Genomic DNA, 25993 nt, shown 5'->3' on the forward strand with positions numbered 1-25993 from the left:
GTTTTATATGTGCAGAACATGTTTGCAGATCTTGTTTTTAATAGTCATAATTCTTACTAGTTATTTTTTCCAATAATTCTAGGAAGTAATGCAGAGTACTGGCATCTCTAGAGCCCACCCACAAGGACTTAGTCCTAGACATGGTTTTGACTCCAATTTCCATACTCTCGCTCCATTCATGTGGTGCAATGACATTGAGGAGAATTGAATAGTGCAAACACAGCTGGTGGGAGAAATATACTCCATTGAAGACCATTAAAAAATAATAAAATGTACCCACTTAAAGGTACTTGCAGCTCTTTTTACCTTCTAAACCTGGCAAATCATGGAAGCATTTTCCACTTGGGTTCCTACAGGTCTTCATACAGGAGGTTCCGCAAGGCTTATAGTGCCATTCACATTCCCCTTGGTGATTGTAGTAATCACAGAACAGCGCTAAGGAAAAAAAAAATTGGACTTCTTCAGAAAAAAAGAAAGCAATTTTTTACTCATGTTTGTTTATCATATCCCTGCAATGCTTCTTGAACAATCTTGAAAATGATGAATGAATAGCTGAAATTGTGTGACCATCAAAACAGATGAATGCGAAAAGTCTACACAGTGAGATTATAGTGCACAAACATAAGAGTGTGTGTTCAAGGACACCAGCAAAGCACTGAACATTTAACTGCACTCTCAGAAATGTTTATAACACAAAACTCACGACAGATTGATGGGGTTCTCCAGGCTATGCAGACACCAACTTCGCTACATGCTTGAGCGTAGGCAGCTACTGCTGTGCAAAAGCAATCACAGTCCCCTCCAGTATCACATGCACAAGCATCTGTCACACATGCTTGGTAATATTTTGCTGGCTCAACCTGTTGTTAAAAAGAAATATAGTATTGTACATCCTACCTTCTAAATTCTATCTTAGCTTTGCTAGGGTTATTTTCTTAAAATTGTAGTATCTCAGAAGAAAGGCCTTAATCTGTAATTTCTTTTTCTTTTGTTTATATACACTGTTTCACACCAAAGGTGATGCCAGATAATACATCCAAATCACATATTGACAGATTTTCAGACACTCAGACTTGTGTCCTAGTGGAAGATTAGATTCATGTTACCAAGCAATATGAGGCAACTGCACTTGAATATGAAAGTCTCTGCCAGTGGAAAGAACTAATGTAACAGATTGAGCACAAGACTTACCCTACATTGTTTGGTAGGAACTTAGTGTTAAATAAAGCCTATACTGATAGTTCATTACAATGTTATTTCATTGAGCTTGTGTTCTGTACATGGCATATCAGAATTTTTATTGAAGTTGCACTACAAGAAAATACATAGTCATTATGACATTATTATTCTTTCATAATAGGTTAATATTCCCTACAAACTAAATGTCCTTTCATTTCTTACAGGTAGAGACTATAAAAGTTTCCCATTGAGTGGGATTCAGATTGAAGCTTTCCTCATACAATTTAAAGTGAAACATGCTAATGATTTAGGCGGGCATGTTAAAATGCATGAAGACAGCAGCTTCAATAATAAGCAGACCTAGTCTTCACACAGTAAACTTCTGCCCTTGTAATACCTGAGAATGACAGGCAGCAAAGACGTCGCTGTTGATAATGCTGCATTGCTTCTCTGACCAGGACTTTCGATATGGGTTGGTGGAACATGGGTCCTTTATGCTGGAAGCATCAGGACATGTTGAGGAGACTTTCCAACTGTTTCCAAACTCTAAAACATTCTCTACCACAGACTGACTCCTTGTAGTAAAGTCATTGATGCCATTGCCATCATAATTTCCACAGAGACCACAGATCTGGCCCTGCAAAAGGAAGTAAATAAAACGATAATGGATGTGAGAAAACTTGAAAAACATCTGAGTCTGAAAAGATACTTGTAACTCAGCACTTAGAATGGTGCCATTCCATTCTAGCATTCCTGAACATCTTCATCCTTTGTTTACTCTGCAACAGAGCATGACCACTAAGGCTAGGAGGATACTGCTGTGGACTTTTCTTCTTTTAAAGCTGAACAATAAAACAATCTTCATCATTATGACCTTCTTGCCTTTAAGGTATGTCTTTAACAAGGAAATGAGTACTCACAGTTAGTTGACTAAGCTTTTCATTTAATTGCTATTTTATACAATAGATGTACATATAAAAACCAACCTTACAAATCTGTCATAAATACTACCAGTCCAGCCTCACTGAGTCTTTACTGTTGAGTGCTCACACGTATAAAAAGAAATTACATATTCCTTGCACATCCATAAATATCCTTCATTCTAAATTTACAGATCTGTAAAACTGTGATAACCCACAGTAGATACTATGTTTTCTCTATATATCTAAGGTGCACAATTCCCATATTAGTACTATTTTTATAAAGTGACACTGGGTGAGGCAGCAAAAGAACCTATGACATCGAAATAAATTTGTATATCAACTTCTAAATTACACTTAATTTATATAACTAATAGAAATGTCACTGTGGTATGCAACAGGATAACAAATTCCTTATTGTTTGCTACAATTCTTAGCACTTACGTATCATGAGCTAGGAGAAGCTATGACAACAGGAATACATTTTACTTATCACCTATGTGGCTTTCACTTGTAATGTTTTACTGCCTTGTTCTTGAAGTCTTATAATTTCATTTGTCTGTCAATGAGAACTGGAGACAATGGGTTGATTTCAAGATCAAGACTACTCAATTGATTTCTACACATGCAGATATATAATTTTAATAAGGTCTAATGACCTTTACCAAAGTTCATTGGGTAAGTTTAACAAAGTCAAGTCCCAAAAAGTGGTTTGCCAACTCAGATTCTGTCAGGCCAAATAGGCACTGAAAGCTTTCTTCAGAGTTCAGAACAGCAGCAGGTTGATTATACGGTTTTCTGAGGCACCAGAAGAATGCAAACCAACATGAGATGTCCTGCAGGAATGCTAGAGACATTATCAGTTTGAGATCTCAACAGTGTCTCAACAAAATTCACATGCAGTCCAGATCTGGACTGTAAATTGCTATGTAACTGTCAGTTTCGCACCTTAAAATTAGGGCTGAGCTTGATGAAGATGCTTGTTTTCTTGTCCCACATGAGGATCAGTCCGCTTGTGGTCTCAATTACCAAGTACATACCCATATAGCGGACTGTGTATGGCACCTCATCATTTTGTCCTCTCTTTACAACACTGACATGCTCCTCACCGAGTATCAGCTCATAGCTCTGAAACAGGAGAAAAAGGTGATTAGAAATAAGCTCGGTAGCTGCAGCTGTGGTCTTAAACCTGCTTTTCTGCTTTTAAGAGTACTACAAATAGTTATATAATGAAAACAAATAATCAGAACTAAATAGTTCAAGTCTCAGGTTCCTGGAACTCTGGTAAAAAAGGTATTTTAAACTGCATAGGTAAAAAAAGGGTGTTTTGTTAGTCATGGAGGAGATACATTGCACAGAAAATAAAAATCTTCTGGCATGATAAGATAAATTTATGCTAAAGACAATTTTCCTGTAGATCTGTAGTTAGCCCAAAAGTGGTATAAGATATGGCAGGAAAAGGAAAAGAGGAAACTGGGAAGCTCTACCAAATATTTCACCAGAATCTGGTTTAAACTTAACTCACAAGTTGATTTACTTTTAAAAATATTTTTCCATCTTCCTTGAAGCATTGGATGTCTAGTCTTTTCCTAAGCTCTAAACAGATGGAGAACAAAACTGGTGTGTATGCAAAACCTCCATACCTCTAAGAAAACTTTGATAGATTTTGAGCAAGTTGTCCCAGTGTTGCCACATGGAATATTTTCAGTGATAACTCTGAAAGTCCCATTGGCTGTGCCACTCTTCCCACAGTGGTCCTGGGTAGAGATAACATTTAAAATGTATTATTTTTGTAGACACGATCAAGTTTACATCTCATTCACTATTGCTAATTATCAGTACCTGGACTAGTGTGTATTCACAATTTCCATTGAAGCTGAACCTTTTGTCGTCAAAGGTATTATAATGACCATCTCCATAAACAGCACAAGTGCCCAGACATTGATTTTCCGTGCATTCCCACTTCCTATTCTTACATACACTAGGAGTGAGAATAAAACATTTTAATAATAAAACAACTCAATATTTTGTGTAGACACACCCTAACAACTCTTTTTTTTTTTTTAGCAACTCATCCCTGCTAAATGTTATGTTGATTCTGGAGTTAAAATATTCTTACATTCTGCATGTAAACAATTAAAGAAAAAATCTGTTCTGCTACTCTGAATGCATTAAGTGCAAATTAGGATAATACTTAGTGAACACTGTAGTCCCAAAGATTTCCTCCCACTCTATGCTTTGGCCACCTACCTACATCAGAAGGAAACTGGCTCACACTATTTAATCCAAAACTAAAACACCCATCAGTTGAGGAAATGTGCAATCAAAACCTTCCCTCACTGCTGTACTCTTTAAGGTCTTTGGAAAGGCAAATAATGGTATGAGGAATACTACTTCTGAGGAAATATTTACCAAGTGTTACAGTCAACGCTGATCTTTTCCCCAGGCTGATACATGGCTTCATTGTGAATACACGGACAATCCTCTTCAGCAATACAACCACCATTCCCGTCTAACACAAGCCCAGCTGGGCACACGCAGCCAGACACACATTGTGTGCTATACTGGAAAAGTCAAGAGGAAGATATAATTTCAGAATGAAATAATCACAATTAAAAAAGGAAGATTAAATGCTCATAAAATGTTTTTATACGTTCTTGTTGCTGCCCAGCTTAAATGGGAGAGAACTATGAAGTACTTACAGGACATCAGAACAAAAGGGAAGTTATTAGCCTAGTTATTAGTTATTAATATTAAAGATAAATGTTTTATATATGCCAATTGTGATTACTCTGCAGGAGTCTGTGAAATCTGTAATACATTAATCTTAAGTCTTGCTCTGTGTTAACTGAAGAAGCCTTGTACTTCGCAGAGGGTGATTTGCGATTGAATGGAGCTTTAAAAAGAAAGTAAGTAATATTTATTTCAATTTGGTAGAGTTAAACTGAAATCTGTTTGCCTCCTATGGTACTTATTTGTGAGATGGTCTGTGGCTAGCATGCACCTAGGTGGAATAGTATAATTAGATGTGCAAAAAATTCACAATTGCACCATGATATGAGAAAGCATGATTTCTCATAGTCATTTCATAGCCAATAATTTTCTCCTAAAGAAGTAAAATGTTTGGCAGAGCCCTAGGTATTTTCACTACTAATTACTGTTACCTGCAGTAGCTGAATAAAGGTAGAGACTAATTTTATTAATTAAGTTATATTACTTTATTATATTTTGGTCTAAGGGTCCCATCGTTAATTGCTTCATAGCATAGTTTTAGGCATTTGTTATATGAACAAAGTACCTGTATTGTAGATTTGGAGCAGAGCAGATAGATCAAGCATTTTAGCACCAAGAGTAAAGACAATACCTGGAAACACCATTTAATCCATCAAGGACATACTTACACACTGCATATCCAGAGTCTGGCAACTTTTTTGACATTCTGCTCCAATTATTCCTGCAGTGATGTTTCTACAGTTGAAGTAGACCATGGGAGATTCACAGACTAGAGGAAAGAAAGAAGCGAGAGCAGTAAGAAACAGCACAGAGTTTATCTTACAGCTGTAGCTCATAAAAACATCTAGAAATTCTTTGGAAATTGCATATTTCAATTAGTAGGGATTGCTATCTCTATTCAATCTGCTGCGTAGATTCACTCAGAGCACTGAAATCCCAGAAAAAATGACACAGTATTTCAGAAGAAAAACCTTTATGAAAAAGAGGTCTTATAATTAATTTAGGTTTGCTCCTGTCTTTTATAACTGTTGCACTGTAACTAAATGAGAAATACTTCTATTATTTAAAAACCATTAAGAGCAATCACTTCTATGAACTATTTCAGTCCAAAATCTAGCACAGAGAGGAAGATAAGTTGAAGATTCTTTTTTTACCTGGAGTTGGATTGGGTGCTCCAATACAATTCAGTCTTCCCTGGATGCAAGTGCTATAAGAGAGAGAAAAGCACTTTTTTCATCTTCTCAGACCATATATTGAGACTGAGAGCTACTTTTCTCATCAAGTTTCAGCATTTTCAAAGGAATTTCAGAACGATGTTTTACAATTCCAGCAAAGAATTTCCTGCAATATCACTAACAATGATGCTTTTCATTTTATATCCATTATTACTTAATAGGAAAAATCATAGGTTGAAATGGGTATTCTGCTGATGTCATGATTTTATGCTTGAAAAAATCACGGAATTAAATAGAAAATGTACCTAAATACAATTGCTCTCTTAGTCTGGAAATACAGTTTCTTAGAATCCTGCAGGTTGGAAAAGAACATTAAGGTCATTGATTCCAACCCACAACCAGGCACTGCCAAATCCACTACTAAAACTTGTCCCTCTGTGTCACATCTACATAGCTTTTAAACACCTCCAGGGGTGGAGACTCAAATATTTTCCTCAGCAGCCAATTTCAATGCATGTCAACCCTTTCAGTGAAGATGTTTTTCCTAATAACCAATCTCAATTTTCTCTAGCACAACTTGAGGTTGTTTCTTCTTGTCCTATCACTTGTTACATGGGAAAAAAGACTGACACCCACCTCGCTACCACCTTGTTTCAGGTTGTTTTAGAGAGTGATGAAGCCTCGTCCTTCAGACTTGAACAACCCCAATTCCCTTAGCCACTCAGACTTGTGCTCCAGAACCTTCACCAGTTTCCTTGACCTTCTTTGGATATGTTCTGGCAGAAAAATATCTTTCTTGTACTGGGAGGCCCAAAACAGAACGAGGTGTGGCTGCGCCAGCGCTGAGTACAGGGGGAAAACCACCTCTCCAGTTCTGCTAGCCACACTATTTCTGATACAAGCCAGTATGCTATTGGCTTTCTTGGCCACCTGGGCACACTGCTGCCTATATTCAGATGGCTATCAAACAACACTCCCAGGTCCTTCTCTGCTGGCAGCTTTTCAGCCACTCTTCCCCAAGCCTGTAGCATTGCATGGGGTTGTTGTAGTCCAAGTGCAAAACCCAGCACTTGACCTTGTTGAACGCCATACAGCTGGCCTCGCCTCATTCATCTAGCCTTTCCAGATCCCTCTTCAGAGCTTTTATTCCATCAAGTAGATTCACACTCCTCCTGAAATTGATGTCATCTGCAAACTTACTGAGGGTGCACTCGATTCTCTCATCCAGATCAGATCACTATCATAAAGATATTAAACAGAACTGGCCCCAACACTGAACTCTGCGTAACACCTGTGACCAGCCTTCAACTGGATTTCACTCTATTTACCACAACTCTTTGGGCCTAGCCGACAAGACTACACTCATCCAAGCCATGAGCAGCCAGTTTCTTGTGGAGCATGCTTGTGGGAAACGGTGTCAAAACGCCTTACAAAAGTCCAGGTAAACAATATCTACAGTCATCCACTGGGCGGGTCATCTTGTCATAAGAGATCAGGTTGATTAAGCAAGACCTGCTTTTCCTAAACCCATGCTGACTGGGCCTGAACATCTGGTTATCCTGTATGGGCTGCATGATAACACTCAACATGGTCTGCTCCATAACCTTCTCCGGCACTGAAGTCAGACTGAGAGGCCTGTAGCGCCCCCAATACTCTTAACTTCCAGCCAACTGGGACCTCCCTTGCTGGCCAGAACTGCTGATAAATGATGGAAAGTGGATCGGTGAGCATTTATGCCAGCTCCTTCAGTACCCCAGGTACTCTTAAAATATAGTTGAAAGAATGAAAGAGCATTGTATTGAAATTCAGGCAAGGCAGGGTGAGACCAGTTTAAATGCAGCAGATTTTAATGAGAAGATACATATACCATTGCTTGAGTGTTTTGCAAAAGATTCACTTACCATACAATCCCATTTTCATGGACAGCTTCTCCAAATGGTATGGGAGATCCTCTGTAGTAGCAGGGGCATTCATTAGCAGGAACACATTTGCCACTCTCATCCATGTAGGTTTCATTTACACAAGTACAGCCATCAACTGGGACAAACTTAATGTCGCATGTGACATCATGCTCGCTCAGAGAGCGACAAGTGGGTTGACAAGCAGAAATGGTATAGCTGTAGCTTAAGGATTTGGGACATGATGTGGTATATTTTGCTTGAGACAGGAAAATAGAATAGGTTTGTTAATTCCAGAAAGTAATTTCTGGAGGGAAAAAAAGAAACCACAGACAGCAGAAAATCATGTAAACAATACTGTACAATTCTGCCTATATTGCATCTTACGTGTAAATGTATTTTGGAACACTTCCAGAGTTAGACTTGAAAAGCTACTGTACATGTGGACTAAGTGATGTCTGCAAAGCAGAAGGTTTTTTTTTAAATGAAGTTTTGGAAAGAAACCTCTGTCTGGTACTGCCATACATTGCCAAGACTTCTAAACCTTTTGAGGTGTGATGTCTCTGAATGTCCCCTGGTAAGCTGAAAACAGACCTACTGGGTCAGTGGAACACTGCATGCAGCTTCAGAGACCTTTCATTCAAGTGTTTTGATTAGCATTACTAGTACTGTAATTTTAATATGGCACATTTTCTCTGCAATAACTTGTGACACATAAAACTGTAGTGAAATTTGAAGTTGCATAAAACCAGATGGAGGCACTACCATAACACCAGTCTAATTTCTAAGCAAACTATGTCTCTCATCTATGTGTATTCACTCCTGCTAGCAATGGTTTGCTTCTAAGGAAACAATGAAGGAAAACCCCTTCCTCAACACTTACTGTATTTGTCCAGAAATCAGTATAAAATAATCTCTGAGCAGCAGTTTTTATTGATGTCTGTTCTTAGGAAAGCGGATTGTTAAAAATACTCACAGCAGACTTCAGTCCTCCATCCTTGCAGGTGGATTCCTTTTGCAGAACAAGCTCTCACATAGGAAGACAGGGCTGCACAGAGACAGTCCTCACTATTTTCACAATTACATGTGTCGAACATGCAGTTCTAAGAATGCACAGAAAAATAAAGTCTGAGCACTGATAATACTGTCAATCTAAAAGAAAAGAAATGTTATTTTTCTGGTCTTATGCACTAATTCTTCTACAGATATGCTCACTCACAGACAGCACTAACATGGCCCTATCACTTTCCAGTTCTTGTCTAAGTTCCCTGACAGGGGAGAATTAAGGGAATGTAAATTCATTTGATCTCTACAGTTATTATTAGGAAATAGCAGTCTTAAAATCTGTTATACATGTAACAGTTTCAAATTCCTCTGAAACTTATTTATGCGTCATAGTAGCATACAAAGCTCTAGTCACAGTACGCAGCCTAGACATTGCCCAGCTAGACACCCACAAGTCTATGGGGCCGGATGGGATCCACCAAAGATTCTTCAAGGAGCTGGTGGATGTGCTTTCCAAACCCCTTTCCATCATCTTCCAGCGGTCCTGGCTGACTGGGGAAGTTCCACTGGACCAGAGGCTGGCTAATGTTGTGCCCATATACAAGAAGGGTTGCAGAGAGGATCTGGGGAACTACAGGCCTGTCAGTCTCACCTCAGTGCCGGGGAAAGTCATGGAACAGGTGATCTTGAGTGCTATCATGAAGCACATGCAAGAGAACCGGGTCATCAGGCCCAGACAACACGGGTTCACGAAAGGCAGGTCTTGCCAAACTAACCTGATCGCCTTACTATGACAAAATGATTCGACTACTGGATGGGGGAAAGGCTGTGGATGTAGTCTTCTTGGACTTCAGTAAAGCCTTTGACACAGTTTCTCACAGCATTCTGCTTCAGAAACTGTCTGCCTCTGGCCTGGACAGGCGCACACTCTCCTGGGTTGAAAACTGGTTGGATGGCCGGGCCCAGAGAGTGGTGGTAAATATAGCTAGTTCTAATGATCCTATTTCTATTGTTTCTGGAGTGAAAAACAATTTAACAAAGTACCATGTGGTAAACAGAGGGATTCACTGCATGGTGACAAGCAGCAAAAGGTCCTTTGCTGTCAGTTAGAAGTCCACACCAATGCTGAGCATATTTTTCTGTGAGGAGAAAAAAACCATACAAAATTTGTATTTAGTTAGTCACAAAACCACACTGCCTTAGTCTATGGAGCCAGTTCTGAAATCACATCAAATCTCTCCTTCTCCTGACTTTATTTCACTTAACTTGTGGGTTAATGTTCCTAACACCAAAGAAGAGGACTTGCTGAAGGGGATGAATATAAGATTTTCAAAGATGCCTGCAATCCACTCCTCTGACATCAACTTGTCAGCTTAAACATCCTCTCTGTTTTCAGTGACTATACAGTTTCCTTCAGTTATGTTTCTATGACTCTTCTTTTACTTTGTTGCTTATCCCCAGTGCTTTCATTCTGAATATTTGTTTCTGATTTCAGATGTATGTTTTTACCAAGTATATAAGCCTTTACTTTCTTATCTTTTCTTTCCAGTGGATGTGTTTTCCTTAGGGATGAACAATAAAAGCCTAGGACGCACCGTTATCAATGCTGAGTGCACAAGGGTTCTCAAAACTGGGCTGGATATTTGGGCATGAAGCTTGAGTTCTCCATGTATTAGCAAATGCTGTTGCTGTTCCTTCAATTATTCCACTTATGGCCTTGAAGTCATCAGTTTGGATATTATTAAAATTTCCACAGAGACCTGGTGAAAAGCAGTGAAAGGTTTATAGTGCTCGTACTAGACAAAAGACATTAGCCAAGATGTTCTTTAATTTTGTTTACTTACCACAGGTCTGGTTTTTGAAAACAGGATCCAGCCTCACAAACACTTGCATGATGGGTACAATTTGGATTTCAAGTTGGACACCAAAGTTTGTCTGCATCACAATGAAGAATGATGAAGGTCTGAACACAGTGACATTAGCTATAGATGAAAAAACAGAATGATCACTTTCTGAATCTTTCTGAATGCTGGCAACAGTGCATCATTATACTATCTTCTTGAATTTCTGTTGCAGTTGTTGCAAATGCTGAGGTGAAATAAAGACAATCTTTATGAAAATTCATCACAAATATAAATAACAATTTACAGTTCAGAATGTGCTTGTAGCTACCAAGTTGTTAAATTTATTTGCTGTCTCAACATTAAGCAGCTGGAGACTACTCCTTCCAAGAGAACAAAAAGGAAAACCAGTATGGCATTGAGCATTAAAAAAAAATACTTGTATTTTTGTTTCTTAGCTTGTACAACATACATTGGAGCCCTCACTCTGCTGGAGAGGGAAACTAAGCAGATCTGGAGGTCAGAGACATCACATAAAATCGTTTGTAATTGAGACAGAGATCAAAAGTCAAATTTCTGTCTGAGGAAGTGTGAGCACGGAGATGGTAACTTGGGAAAAAGAAAACAAGAAGAGAGGTAAACAGATGACTTCTGTGTTCAATTTTGGGCAGTGAGGGGGATGTAAACTTTACAATGATCAAATCTGGAGAGTGTAAATGTTTTCTTCTGTTTGAACTCTTGGCTGTGCTAGTACTGTCTCCCATTTCTTTCCACTTCCACTTCAAAAGCACTTGTGTGACTCAGGAAATATCCTCAAGAAAACCAAGGTGTAAACATGCAGGTTCTGAACAACTCACAGTCCTTTTATCTTCCATAATTTAAGAAAAGAAGTATGTGTGGAGTCGTTCTGAGCTTATTGCTCACAGACTGTTAGAAGAAAAAAAATACCTGCTGAGATGGGCAGCTGGGTGTAAATTGAGTTCACGAACACACCACCATCAGGTTTAACCTCGACGAGCTGGAAAGGAAGAGGAACAAGAAGCAATTATTTGAAGGATAACTATAGTTCAAAGAGTAGTAATGGTGACGACTACAGTGATATTAATTAAAAAGATATTAAATAAAAACTGTAGTTTTGTGATTTCACCTCCCTCTTTCCACTTCATACACTTTACTAATCTTCCCTGCCATAAAAGAACTATTATTAAAGAGATTTTCTCAAGTCCTGAGGGTTTCTTTGAACTCGGACAACTTACACATAGCCAAATTTACAGCTGATCTGATTTTCATAACAAAATCCATTTATTTTCTCTTGATTAAAAATAACTTTTACTTATCACATATGCTGGCTGCTTGAAAGAGAAATGCAGTTCCCTGCCCAATTAAGGCCTTCTTTGCTTCCTGTATTTTAATACTAATTTCCCATGCTTATTTTGCATTCTTACAGTTTGTCCTTTATTCATGTTGAGAGTCACTGTCTTTAAGCATGTCTCAGTTTCTGTCAGGCCACATCTGCGTAGTTCTACCAGGATGGTGAATGTTTCTTCTTTACAGTGCTGAAAAAAATGAAAAGCCAACAGTTTTATCATGCAAGGTTAATTAAAGAAGCATCCTGTAAAATTTTCTCTCAACACTGAAAAAGTATTTCTGTTTCTGGAGAAGATCCAAACTCTTCCAGATTCAGTTTTGTCTTCTGTAATGATTAGGAATGATGAGAGAATTAGAACCTTGTTTTCCATATTATTAATGATATCAATATTTGGAGTTTGTGTTCACGCCTGCTTCTAATGTCAGATTCAATTCGACTGTACCTCTCATCTTTCTGTAGCTGGTATTGATGCTAGACAAAAATTTCAGATAAAACATTTTCAGGAGAACAGTAACACACCGTGCTTTTTTCTTAAACTGAATTTTGCCGGTGGGGAGAAAGGAAAGCAAAGAACAAACAGGAAAAGCCCCTAAAAGATCAAAACATTTTACTCACATATTGTTGTAATTAAATATTCTTACTATAATTTTTTTTCTATTTCTTTTGACTTTTTAATTCTGCTTAAAAATGTTCAAAATCTACAAGAAATGTATCATTTGACCTGAATTGATTTTCTGCATTTGAACTTCCCAGAAATGAAATAAAAATGGTAGTCTTATGAATCCTTTTTTTTCTTTGAGAATTGTTAGTGTAATTTTTCAGACTTGTATCATTTGATCTAATAACATATAATACAGTAAGACAGCAAAAATTACTCAGCTCAGTAAGAAAGCTGGATTAATTACACTGAAGAATGTAGACTAAGCAAATTGTTTAAAACGTCAATGCTCTTTAGCAACAACTACATCACAGAACTGGAAATTCCTCAGTAAACACCATATACTGTTGCATGACATCCTAACAGTTAACTGGTGATTGTCATTTAATGGCATCACATGTTTTAGTAAACATCCGGCTAAGTGAGAGGCAAGTTAAGGTCTGTATGTCAAAAGAGGCAAGTTTAAAAGTGTTGATTGAGATCACCTTTTCTTTCTATAAATGTATAAGGCTTTATGACCCGGTAATAGCTGATTCCCACCTTAGAAAGGACATAAACGCAGTCTCCATGGTGATCATAATGTTTTTTATCATATGTGGAAATGTGCGAACCTCCCTCTACCGAACATGTTCCTGGGCATGATGTGTCTTGGCAAGTCCACTGGCCTCCATTACAAGTACTGGAAGAGACAGAATAAAATTAGCTGAAATCAGTAACCATGGTACAGAGTGAAATGAATTACAGTGACATTAGATTCAGCTGTTCTTCCCTTCAAGTTCTAATTTGACCCACAGTAAATCTAGGCTTAAAATTTTCCAAAACATTGTGAACTTGGGTAAAATGAATGGTATGCATTCATTTTGCTTAATGAATTGATTTCCTTCTTTGAACAGGTGAACTTTCCCCCAACAGGTGTTGGATGAGTAATTCCTTCATTTTTCCATCTAACACAAAGCACAGTGACAAATAAAAATATCTTCCACTTTGTTATACAAAGATATTAGAAACTAAAAGACATGTTACTCCACATCTACTCCCAATGCAGAGCATATCTGTTTTCTGATGTGATATGGTAGTGCACAGCTACAGGATTAGTAGTTGTGAAATCAAGGTGTGTCATCTCTTGCTTTCACCAGAAAAACAAATATTTGCAAATATACAAATGACTGCAACTTCATTCCCCTTAGAGAAGTCCAAATGTTTGAACAAAATGAACATTTTGTTTGAACAAAATGAACAGAGAGGAAGCATTTCAATTGAATGATGAGAAATCTAAATGTAATCAATCCTTGCTTTGACCACCTTGAGTTAGATTGCAAAGCTAGTTAAGGGTCTTGCTAAGCAAAACAAGCAATGTCCTTTTGGGATTCTTTGGAACAGTAGCAGTTGGTTAAATACACATCAATTACCAATGATGCAATAGCATATAATAAACCATTAAACTTATTAAATACGTAAGAGGAAATAGTAAGTTAGAAAAGTAACAAAGGTTACCAGGAATGGCACTGCTCTGTAAAAGAAGCTCCTGTAGCGTAGGTGTTGCCATTGTAAACACAGGAGCACTGCTCACGAGGAATACATCCAGAACTGTTGATGTCATCAAATACAGTCCCTAGATTAAAAAAGAGGCAAAATTTGAATCAATTAAAAAGGCATTTCCTATACACCATTTTTGCCTGTTACAAATCCTAAATATCATGTTCTATACAGATCTGCAGCTGTCTTGCACTGTGCCTTTGCTGGTGACAGTAGGACTATGCCAATATGCACAGTGAAGGATTCAACTTTTGTATATTTAAATTCCACCTGCTTTGGAATAGGTACTTATTGTAGCACAGGTAGCTTGTTGAGAGACAGTCTTGATCTGTTTGCTGTTCTGCTTTCCTGCTTTCTTATTCTACTGCACATGTATTGGCAATTAATTCAGATATATTTTCTCAGCTGAGACATGACAAATGCTTGTTGCTTGCAGCTGTGAAAAAATGCAAATACAGAGGCTTAAACCCCTTGGAACCTGCCCAAATCTTATAGGTAAGCTGTTGTTGTTCTTGGAGATTAGAGATGTGAGCACATAAGAACTTGCCTGGGGGGCAGAAACAACCGTCCATGCAGTGCTCTTCACAGAACTGAGATCGTTCGGGATTCGTGCATGTGTCAGCACATGGGGAGCTGCACTCCTGGTACTGCATATTGTAAGGACACGTCTTGGCTGAAATTTTAAAGGATGAGATTTTTTTCAGTCAAAAGTATTTCTAGTTCACTATGTATGAAAATATTTGTATTCATTCAAGTTTTTCAGCTAGATGTAAATCCACACTAAAATGCAGATCCAAAGTTCTCAAAGTTCTGCAAAGTTTGCAAATTAAGTTACTTAGATCCATATTTTACAGTTGAGATGTGTTTTCCATAGCTGTCTGATGCTGAACTGGCTCAATGACTACATTTCTGGGGACAGCAAAGTAATGAACCCACAAAGTGAGCAAGGCCCGTGTTTCTGCTGAAGGCACCCTCCTCAAGAGCACCTCTATTGCTAGTGAAATGTAAGACTTGAGTTCCTAAAGCTTTAGTATATTTGCATTTTTCAGATACCATTAGAAGGGCAAATAGTACCTCGTGGAGTTTTGTTTTGGAGCAAATGCTGATGGTGGTATCAACAGCTATACCCCATAATCTAGTATGTATTTAATTCAGTGCAAATGTCTAGGAAGATTATAGTGGTGCAAACTCCTAACTACCAAGTAAGAGGAGATAAAAAAGCACTTCATGAGCAAAACACTTGTGAAGACCCAATCAGTTAATAACAGAACAAAAAAATGCTGTAGCCACCATGAGATATGGAGAGAAACAGGAAAATAAGCAAGCAAGTACACCTCATTCTTTCTCCTTCTTTATTTGCTTCCTTTACAGTCCCAGTTAACTAAACAGCACTTCGACTTTCAATTAGAGTATCCCTGTAAACGTTTGATACTGTTTAATCCAGTTTGCATTAAAACTCTTAGCTCTTTTGCAGAAGTCTTCATGCTGGAACTTGTACATCAGAACCCTCTGGAGAATGCAGTCTTGAATGACCTGTAATTTCTCATGAATCCTTAGCACCATTTGAGGGCTGCTTGTTTGTTAGTTACTGAGCACAAAGTAAGGCTATTTCCAGTGATACTTACGGCACAGTTTTGAGGTTCTCCAGTTCAGAGGATGCCCACCAGCATGAGCACACTGCCGGGAGTATTCAGCAAAGGTATCACAGATACATGAGGCATTTTTTGACACTTCAGAGTGGCACAAGTCAGCTTGACAGGTCTTAATGTACTCTCTAACATCAACCAGGTCATTACACTCTGCAAATGCAGTGCTGGTCAACGTCTTCTGGCATATGTCATCCTTGGGAGAAAAAAAACTTTGCAGAAAATGGAAAGGAACAATTTCTTTTTTTTTAAATATTTTTACTTTGTATAATTTTTTCTTTGACAGAATCTTATACTCCTTTTTAAGTTTCTGTCACCAAAGGATTTTACTGTTGACCCATCTGAAGCTGTAGAGGGGAAAAAAAGATGAATATGAAATAAAAATAAAAGAATAGTTAAAAGATGCTTACAAAATTTTCAGTGCAATTGTCTGGTGGGGTAGAAGTGGAGTCTTCGCAGTGTTCTGTTGGCCCATCCATTTTCTGCATATTCCCAAACTGCAAGGCCGTCATCTTAATACCTGCGCGAAAGAAGTTTAATAATGAAGGTGGTTGTTTTTTTTGTTCAGTGCAACTGCTTCTTATCTTTTCCTCCTCTCAAGAATTCTGCTCAAGACTGGGCAAAGCAACTAGTTCCTTTAAATCTTTAAATTTAATCATCATCCCTTCCAGAGGAATCACTACATCACTGTCTCAATTTATCTTGCACAGCACCATGGAGAAAGCAAACATCAGAGAACTGTTGTCAGCCTATTGCATCTTGATGCAAACAATTTTTTACCAGAAAAAGGACAAACTGTTTTCAGATTATGTTAAGCCCATGCAGGGAAGACAGAAAAGAACCTAAACAGTGTTTTGGACAATGGAAACTACTGTGAGACAAGGTTTAGGAAAAAGCTCAAGCTGAGAATAGATAGAATGATGAAGAAAAGATCTTACAAATATTATGCAATTCAGCATGCAAATGTGGTATACCAATTTTAAGGCAGAACTGAAACAATAAATATATTGACAAGACAACACAATTGCCTTTTGCTTTATTGAATATATTACTCTATTTATTCATGTTATTAGTGAAAATCTGGCTCATTTTTATGGGGTTAGCTGATTAGGTAAATAAAATTATGGCGTAGGAGAAATATAGAGTCAGTTGTTAACATCAGTACTGTCTTTATACTTGAAGTATTAAATCACATTATCTGATTTCTGCACTACATATTTTTAAACAGAGATTGAACTGTATCTTCTGGGTAAATCACTCAGCAGGATAGGAAAGAGGAATGTGGATGATATTAGAGTTAAAAGAATACAAAAGAAAAACATGTTGGAGAGCTCAGAAACCAATTTTTATTATTTAAAAAACTTAACTGTTCGAATAGAACTCATTGTAAATTGGTAAGCCATTAAAGTCCCCACAAAGTCCACAGGTCTGGTTGGCGTATTTCTCATTCAGTTCCAGCTAAAATGATGAACAGTAAGTTGACAGAAGTTAGTATAAGCATTCTAAAGCATGCTAAAGACCTCTGAAAGGCACCTCACTTGCACCTGCTTCATCAAAGTATTTTTTATTAAACACGAGTAATTTTATTCAGCAATTTAATTCAAACCTGGAGGACAGAATGAAGTGTGGCTTGGATTTGATTTACAACACAGAGTTCACAATATTGATGCTGTTGATGCAGACCTAAGTTTTCACTGTAATATCTATCTTGCTCTCAGCCTCCTTTACTCTATTCATTCTTCAGAAACAAATTCAAATCCACAGCAAAAATTAAGTCCTAAGAGAGTGAAATTCTTCTAGAAAATGATGTTTGAAGGGTTAAGTAGGCCCCACAACAACTCCAGTATGTTAATAATGTAATGAAAGTGATTTTTTCACCTGACTTTACGCAGACATCTGCTATCCACTAGAAATATATCTATGTAATTTTCTTTAAGACTATGTGGATGCATATCTTTATTATGAAAGAATTGCTCAACAGTATGAGAAGGCAACAGCAACCTTGTAAAGAGGTAGGGACTGGCTGAAACATAGATTAGCTCTGGTCTCTGAAGAGGTAGACAGGCCCAGGAGCAGTTCTTACCAGGATGTTATCATCTTCATTCCACATTAATACAACGCCCATTTTGCTGACAACTTTTATATAAATGCTGCTTTTCTCTATTGTAATTCCGGATTGGCTGTATGGCAGTTGAACTCTAGGAAAAGGCAGAAAGAATGCTAAGTATTTTCTGACCTAGATCTTAGATAAAGAGAAAAAATTAGCTTGTGGTGTTCAGCATCCATATGGATTCTAAAATAATGCTGTTGTGTGAAAAGAAAAGCAATTAAAAAATAACATGGTCCATCAACATCATCAAATATGGATCTGAGTTTGGATCAAACTTCTCAGGATTTTTTCATTCAAATTTTAGTTTTAAGGTAATCTTTAAGAGAAGGATCGATTTACTCTGAAAGGAATTAACTGCAAATAATTTGTCATCTATGTTGGTAAAATTGTTAGATTTTTTTTGAAGAACACATGCCGCCCCCCCAAGCCCTTGGCAAGTTTGCAGAAAAGGTCTGTGTTCATCAAACAAGTGTTATGAATAAACTTACCTGTCACCATTGATCATGACAACATCTTTTGTTAGTTCAGCAGCTACGCCTTCAAGTTTCATGGTGATATGTCTGATTGTTGGAGCATTATCCACCACTACGCGCCTAATCTGGATGTTGAAATCCTCATAGGGAGCATTGCAATGGGATGCAAAAATGTAATTACAGAGCCCAGGGAAGGAGAATATGTCACCATCAAAGGTCTTGAAGTGGAAGTTGCCCCATGTGCTGCACACGCGACCATTGTGAGCAGGATTTGAAGCTGTAAATTAAAACTATCTGTAAGAAAATGACTTAAAATTCCCAGCCTTAATGTGGTGAAAACCATCTTGTCCAAGGCTTCATTTTGTCATTGAACAATTTTCACCTGCCTACCTTAATACACATTATTTTCTGCCCATCTATAAAACGGTGTATTCATTCTTCACTCATCTTCTATCTCTTACTCATCATATATATCACTAGATATGGTTATAGTTATGTTCAGCTAGAGCTTTATCAGTTGGCCACATTTCAGCTAAGATAACAGTTCAATATTACCTTTCTTAACCAATCTATTTCTCCTTTTAATTATCCATGACTTTCTTCACCCGTGCCTTTCCCTATTTGTATTAGATTCCTCTGTCTACATCCCCTAAAACTGAAAACTTACTGAATAAAATTAATCTCCTTTACTTACGTGTTATTACTGGATTTGTCAGCATTGGCTGGATGATGTTCACTTTAGATGAAACTGTAGCAGAAGCTAGAAAGAAAGGTAAGAAAGAAAACAAAAACTAATGTACCAACATTAAAATTTAATCCTAAAATTGCCCTAGAAACGACTAAGAAGCTAATATGCAAGATCAAATGAAAACTTGTTAAGCCTACGATGTTTTACACAGGCCATGGATTGGGTTAAAAGTGTGTACTAAAAGTCAAAATCAGGATTGTTAAATCATAGGATATTGCTTTCAACTGTAATAGTTTGTATTTTCTACCTTTAAATTCCGACCCTTTTCTGAAACTCTGTTTTGTTATGAGAAGCAGAACTTCACAGCTCTGCACGTTGGAGTGCCTCAGACACACTGAATAAGACAAAGAGTTAAGCTATACTAAATTGGCTTGTTACTGGTACAAAAGAATAGCTGACTTCACATGAAGTGTCCTCTTTCTAAGGAGGGAATAAAAACTTTAATTATCCTCTTTGTTCTCTGTTTAATGTTTTTCTGTTAAAGGGCTTAAAGCCCTTAGAAATGACCACAAATCCATTATGTAGGATGATCACAAATAATTACATGGAAAAAAATCAATGAAATTAGAATGCATCTTGATTTCCTAACATCAGCTGCTGACTTTATAGCTTGCCAAAGTGGTCTCATTTCCTTATTTATAATGAGCCAAACATCCTGCATGTATACTCTGCTTTGATGTTATATGTACACATTCATGCACATATGTATACAGCCTTTACAAACACACACTTATTTTCTTAGTTGCCTATTATTATACAAATATAATCACAATAATTAGTATCTAGTAAAGATACTACTATTCTTATATAGTGAAAGACTTGCTAATACACCTTTATCTTTATTTGACATTACAGACAAGATGCTGTTTTTAGTAGAGATGTAGCAAATAAATACAAATACGCAGTATAAATAAACATACTGTTGTGTTTCTGCTGAACATCCTCAGTGTATTTGCTTCCTGTTTCCTGATGGATTTCAGTCTGGGCTCCTGTGAAGAAATTGTGAAAAGCATATTAAATACAGTGTTCTGAATCTGAATTTTTAAAGCAAAGAATTTAGATAGGGTCAAAGGACCCAGATACATCTGAATAAGATAAAGGGGACAGTTCTTTATCACATTAGAAAAAATGAAACAGCTCCCCTACCAAAGGTAATATGTAATTGTAGAAAAAACTTTCTGTTGCAAATGTGCAGAGTTTGAAATCCAAATAACATTTAATGTATATCTGCTTTCTTTGTTTCCATTAAAGCTCACTACAAGGGATTCTGATTACTGGATCACAGACTTTATTTTACTGCTGCACTAAATATCACTGATATGTGAAACAATTACAAAAAGAATTCACAAAATTTAAGAGAGTAATTTATTAAAATTGCTGTGTAGTAACTAGATAATAATAAGAAAAGGCACAGAACTGTTTAAAAGAAATAAATAACTTAGAATTTGATGCAGTAGGCTGCAGAGATTTATATGCCAATTTCTTTGGTGCCTAAGCATAGGGCATTTTCTTCTGGAGCAAATCTGAAGCCTGTCATCTAGATCTAGATTTGCTTTACAGCCAGATACAAGAAGGTATTTATGACTGATAAAACAAGGGCACATAGCCTGAGCAGTAATCCAGGAGAAGTAACCAAAATAACCAGGTTTTCTGTTCTACCTCTCTTCTCCCTCTTCTCCCTCTGGGAAAGTTAAAACTTACATCTTCTCTGCAGGAAACCTTAAGCATCATACTCCTAAGTCTATTTGACCAAGGGTTCTTGTTACCCCACCTGAAGCTGAGACATGGTTCCAAAAACAGTGGGACAATGGCAAGGGAGGAAAAAATAGGACATGATCATGTGACTACATGATAAAGGCATTCAGCTATATCAAAACTGTCCTATTCTTGTGCCTTGCTTCAAGGATTATTTTTGTGCCTCCAGCTAAATTGTTACTGGATCAACTACATTAACTGTCTTGATGAGTTCTTCTCTGTATCATAACTTCTTCAGTTTTTAATTCCTTTCCATGCATGGTCTAAAAACACCATACTAGACAAGGTATTGGCAAAGACTTTTGAGAGAGGACAAACATTGATCTAAACACTTTCATGCTAGAAAAAGACTGACCCTGAGCTCCTAGATTTTTGCTCTAAACTCTTGTCTTTTATAAGTAGGTATGTCACACGTTTCTTGTAAAAGACAAATGGCTACCGTTTTATTTTGTGAAAGATTGAATCCTATCGGCATGCGATAACAGTGTACAGAATATGCGGAATAGCATGTATCTATAACGTGCCAAGCCTAAATCCTTGAAGATGATGATATGACTAAGATCTGAATCCTGACCAGGATTATTTGAATAAGCACTGTAGGTGTCTGGAGAATTTCTCTGTCAAAGAGGAACTGCCTATATAATTTCTATATAATTTAATCTTAAGTTAAGCCCCCTTTTTCCTTGCACGATAGATGGGAAGAGTTCGCTGACTCAGAACGTGATCCATAACACCGAGCCACGTTAGTGGAAGAGGGGAAAATGCTGAAGTCAGGGGCGTGCCATAAACGCCAGTTCCCTTTGTTGCTTGCTTTCTTCCTTGCTGAGCCTTTCCTCCACTTCAAGAACCTCACCTGAGGTACCTCCATGAGAGTTGCACAACTACCTCTGCCTTAAAAATAACCAGATAAGGAGCACCCTGTTTTTCATTATTATTTTTTTCATGTAACTTCTGGCTGTGCCCACCATGTAAGCGGATTGAGGACTTGAACCCAGAGCAGAAAGATGCCTGTCTGAAGGGATTCAAGCCCCATTCCCAAAGAGGTTCCCAAGAGACTGCTGGCTTTGGACGAAAGGGATCTGGGCAGCCTCACCATAACTAGAAGTTGCTTCAGTGTCTGCAGTTTATTTTAGACCTAAATTTATTTCTTTTCTCATTTAACTTTAGGCATGACCACTTGCGATGTACAAAGGAGTAACTTACGACATAGTTTAGCCATTTTCAATTTCCCATTAGTCTTTCATTATCACAGATATTATCACTAGGTAAATGCTTTCATATCATCGTAATTTATACTGAACAGATAAGAAAAAATTATACTGAGCAGGTGAGACAAGTGCCTCTGTAGGTCTTAATAATAAGCCAGAATATGCTCTTACTCAACATATCTATAGGAATCTCAGCAGGCATAGAATCATAGAAAATTTGTTTATTCTAGCATGAGAATCTTTGTAACAGAGCAAAATATTGCATACTTGTATTTTGGTCTGCTGAGTTTTCTTAAAAAAACAGCAGGGACTTTTGTTTACTTAGCAAATACATCATTCCCAAGGAAATTCTAGCTGCATTGGTTTATTTAGCAATTGCTCATTGCCACCTTGTTGACCATTAAAAAGTGTTTCTCAGTTGTAAGAACAGTCAAGATAATTTACCGTTTGATACCTTGGCAACTGACTTGATTCTTAAGAATATCTCTGGATGCAGCTTGCTGAATCCATATCCTGCTGCCAATCCACATATGCAATTATTGTTACAATCAACTTATGGACGTTAGTATTTCACCTAAGATATAAAGTCAGGAACAGAATGTTTGTGGACCTGCCATGGTATTAAGCCAATACTCTATAGTCACTCAGGTAATCTGAAAATATTTTCCACAGATTGCAATTTGAATAAAGAGGGGGTTTCTGGACACTATCTAACTGCTACTAATTTTTCAGAGCAATTATCAGATTAGCATTGCACAGTACAAATAATTTTCTTGGTCAGTGAATGGCTGAAGATGATTTTGACTAACATGTTGTAACTCTAAACGTAAGCTTATATTCTAAGTAACTTGTATTTTGCGCTTAAATCAGCTTCCTGGTGTTTTAGTGTTTATTTCATAACTATAAAGTAGCCTACAATTATATTTGCACTTTTCAATGTTCTGAAAATTACATGTAAGACAAATTTACACAGGCAACTGAAGATTTAAAAATGTTAGCTGACAGGGCGATAATTACTGTATATGGAAGGGACTGACTCAGCAAGCTTGTACTCATGCAAGTAATTTCAATTTGGGCAGTCTCATTGATGTAAAAGGGCTACTCATATTAATAAAAACTGCCAAGACGAGCCCTGATGGATATATAGAAGAAAAAAAAACATACAAAATGATGGATTGCATGTGTCAGATGCATCTCCGAGTCCTGCTCATACACAATATCAGTAATTTATACAAATATTTTGCATAGGGTTCTATCAATACACAATTAGTTAAAGAAGATCATTGCCATATGAATATTCCCTTCTAGCCTATTTTGCACAAGAAGTTGAAAGAAATTTTGAGGAATTGGTATTAGCTTCTGGTAGGTGACAAGTTCCATTTAGCAAATGGAAAATGTAATGTTTTAAATTTCATAAAAATCAGAATATAATAATCAATCTTAAACCAAAATGCAATAGAAATAAAATGCTTTTGTAAGACACAAGTAATACTGAAAAACTGACATTTTAATATGTGAATAATATTTCTCTTTGATGTGATCTTCAAGGCTACCTTCCAAACACAGTTATATGCAGTAGATTGACATAATATGCAGTAGATTGAAGTAATATTAAATTAATTCAGTCCAATTGAAAGATAGTCATTGCACATTTAATGAAAATGGAAAAGAAGTATAAAGACATTTTGTTTAAATGCAACCATCTGTTAAGTGAAACAAAAAATTAATATATTTATTTTTAAAATATTACTAGATGTAAACAGAGTGCTTCTAATTTTCCCAATAAAAAAGAGAACTTCTTACCTATCTGATGGATACAGCAAATTATTAACAGGAAAGGCCATTTCAGTACCCACATCCTCCTGCCAAACCCCATCTTGAGTGGAGTCTGGCACAAGGATGTTGGGTGTAAAGTTGGTCAGGAGGAGTAGTTCACTAGTTCACCTGTACTTTCTCAGTCTTATATAGTAGGGAAATTTGGCTTCAGTCCCAGATTGATTGAGAGAGTCTAGAAAGGTGCGGTTCGGGGGATTTCATCAAATGAACAGGTAAACAGAGGATGCTCTTCCTTCCTCAGAGACTGATCAATGATATTTGCATTTTGGAAGGAGTATATACATATACGTACATATATTTTGCTAAGGTTTGATCTAATAAAGACACATAACATGACTGCAAATGAAATACAACTCCTCCTTAACAAATAACAGGACCTGGAATAAATATAATTTGGTGTTGCTTTACAGTTATGCAGATGGCCTGCAAGTAAGTATTAGAATTTTTTCAATAGTGTAACTGATGCCAGGCAGCTCCTTGGCAAATCTCCCAGCTGATTTCTGAAGTCTGAAGAGGTGGGGGGCATTTAATCCATGGGGACCCAGCATTAAGGGAGTCATTCTTGGCCTCTTGGAGCCACTAGTCTTGTAAAAAGAACAGACTAATAACCTTGAAGGGTCCTGCACTATCATATGGTAACACTGCGTGTATGCCATTGTAACCCCTCTGTATGGCACCAGTAAGCATTAAGTACCTATGTGAGTAACATTAATCCAGCTTTACCTAGACTGTATCCTACATTTGCTAGAGATGGGCTTAAACCTTGAAAACTACTTCTGAATTCTGCATAATCTGATTTTGCCTTCTCATAGAAATTACCAGCAGTGACTGCGTGCTGCCACCCAGATGTCGTGCTGCCACCCAGATGTCATGCTGCGGGGTGTCACTGGATCATTGAGTGACTTTATGTCACTTTATCCTTTTTTAGCTTGGAGGCATTGAAGATAGGTAGGACGAGTTGCTCTGGGCAGATTTCTGTCGCTTTCCAGCGTCAATAGACCTTACATTAATATGGTAAAAGATAGACAAAAGGGTTCAGAGTTAGTGAAAACATTAAAATGCTAGGCTTGGCAAAAGCAATGTACAGTCCAGCACTTGATATACACACAAAATTTGTTCTCAGTTCATCTTCACTTTCAGCTTCCTGCCACGTTACAAGTATGAAGGTAGCTGATGGATCCAAAAGTCTTCATCATAAGAAAATGAATGAGAGCTGCGGGGGGTGGAGTGGAGTTTAGCAAGAGGAATGTGGGAGATGTTATTAGGGTGGTGGAGAAGGAAAGGAGGGAAAAATGTGTATTAGGATGTGTAGAGATGCAGAAAGGACTTCCTTTGCATAAAATGGGACAGTATTATCTTCTGCATGTCTGGCAAGATACAGTTCAGCATTCTACTGATGTTGGCAATTTCTGCTGAAGCAGGGGAAGGAGACAAAGTCGGGAAGGTGTCCTAATTGTAAAAAGTGATCACAGCTGGATGCCTAATTCCCTTGGATTCTTATAAAAATCCTAACCCACAATTATAAATTTAAAAAGATTTCTGTAAAGGACTAACAGAGTATAATACAATCTTCCATTCAGTTTGTGTCATTTTTTTCCAGTTTATTTCAGTTCAGCCCTTATTTCCACTTTTATTTAGCACTGAGTATATTGGATCCTCACACATACAGTATTATATAATAAATGAAGAAGAGTTCCCTTATGAAGGGTTTGCTGGATTTGTTTTACTAAATTCAGTGGTAGCTTACTATGGCAAGGTTAGGGTACTTAAGTCAACATCTTGCCCTTCTATAGCATGAAACAGGTTTCTTGTCAAAATATCCAGGATGTTTAATGAAGTTACAGCTTCATAATCAGTAGTAAGCTGTTTACACACTCTAGGTCTATATCTTCATGCTTCAGCA

The 25993-nt window shown here is 37.3% G+C and overlaps 1 protein-coding gene across 1 annotated transcript in view; it reads right to left on the reverse strand.

Moving 5' to 3' along the window:
* The window catches only part of LOC104068977 (mucin-5B), a 44028-nt gene extending 21763 nt beyond the window's left edge, over nucleotides 1–22265 (reverse strand). The window contains exons 1-24 of the mRNA XM_054068121.1: nucleotides 22250–22265; nucleotides 20212–20280; nucleotides 19238–19303; nucleotides 18559–18820; nucleotides 18044–18158; nucleotides 17328–17418; nucleotides 16371–16480; nucleotides 13319–13393; nucleotides 12197–12307; nucleotides 11700–11769; nucleotides 10755–10892; nucleotides 10506–10670; nucleotides 9955–10049; nucleotides 8882–9008; nucleotides 7909–8164; nucleotides 5987–6039; nucleotides 5501–5601; nucleotides 4512–4663; nucleotides 3942–4080; nucleotides 3743–3856; nucleotides 3048–3227; nucleotides 1577–1816; nucleotides 704–860; nucleotides 307–435 (exon numbers count right to left, since the gene is read on the reverse strand). Of these exons, the coding sequence (XP_053924096.1) occupies nucleotides 307–435; nucleotides 704–860; nucleotides 1577–1816; nucleotides 3048–3227; nucleotides 3743–3856; nucleotides 3942–4080; nucleotides 4512–4663; nucleotides 5501–5601; nucleotides 5987–6039; nucleotides 7909–8164; nucleotides 8882–9008; nucleotides 9955–10049; nucleotides 10506–10670; nucleotides 10755–10892; nucleotides 11700–11769; nucleotides 12197–12307; nucleotides 13319–13393; nucleotides 16371–16480; nucleotides 17328–17418; nucleotides 18044–18158; nucleotides 18559–18820; nucleotides 19238–19303; nucleotides 20212–20280; nucleotides 22250–22265 (3031 nt within the window). The remainder of the gene's footprint in view (nucleotides 1–306; nucleotides 436–703; nucleotides 861–1576; nucleotides 1817–3047; nucleotides 3228–3742; nucleotides 3857–3941; nucleotides 4081–4511; nucleotides 4664–5500; nucleotides 5602–5986; nucleotides 6040–7908; nucleotides 8165–8881; nucleotides 9009–9954; nucleotides 10050–10505; nucleotides 10671–10754; nucleotides 10893–11699; nucleotides 11770–12196; nucleotides 12308–13318; nucleotides 13394–16370; nucleotides 16481–17327; nucleotides 17419–18043; nucleotides 18159–18558; nucleotides 18821–19237; nucleotides 19304–20211; nucleotides 20281–22249) is intronic.
* Between the last annotated feature and the right edge of the window lie 3728 nt (nucleotides 22266–25993).

Source organism: Cuculus canorus, chromosome 5, assembly GCF_017976375.1.
Source record: "Cuculus canorus isolate bCucCan1 chromosome 5, bCucCan1.pri, whole genome shotgun sequence".
Classification (NCBI taxonomy): Eukaryota; Metazoa; Chordata; class Aves; order Cuculiformes; family Cuculidae; genus Cuculus; species Cuculus canorus.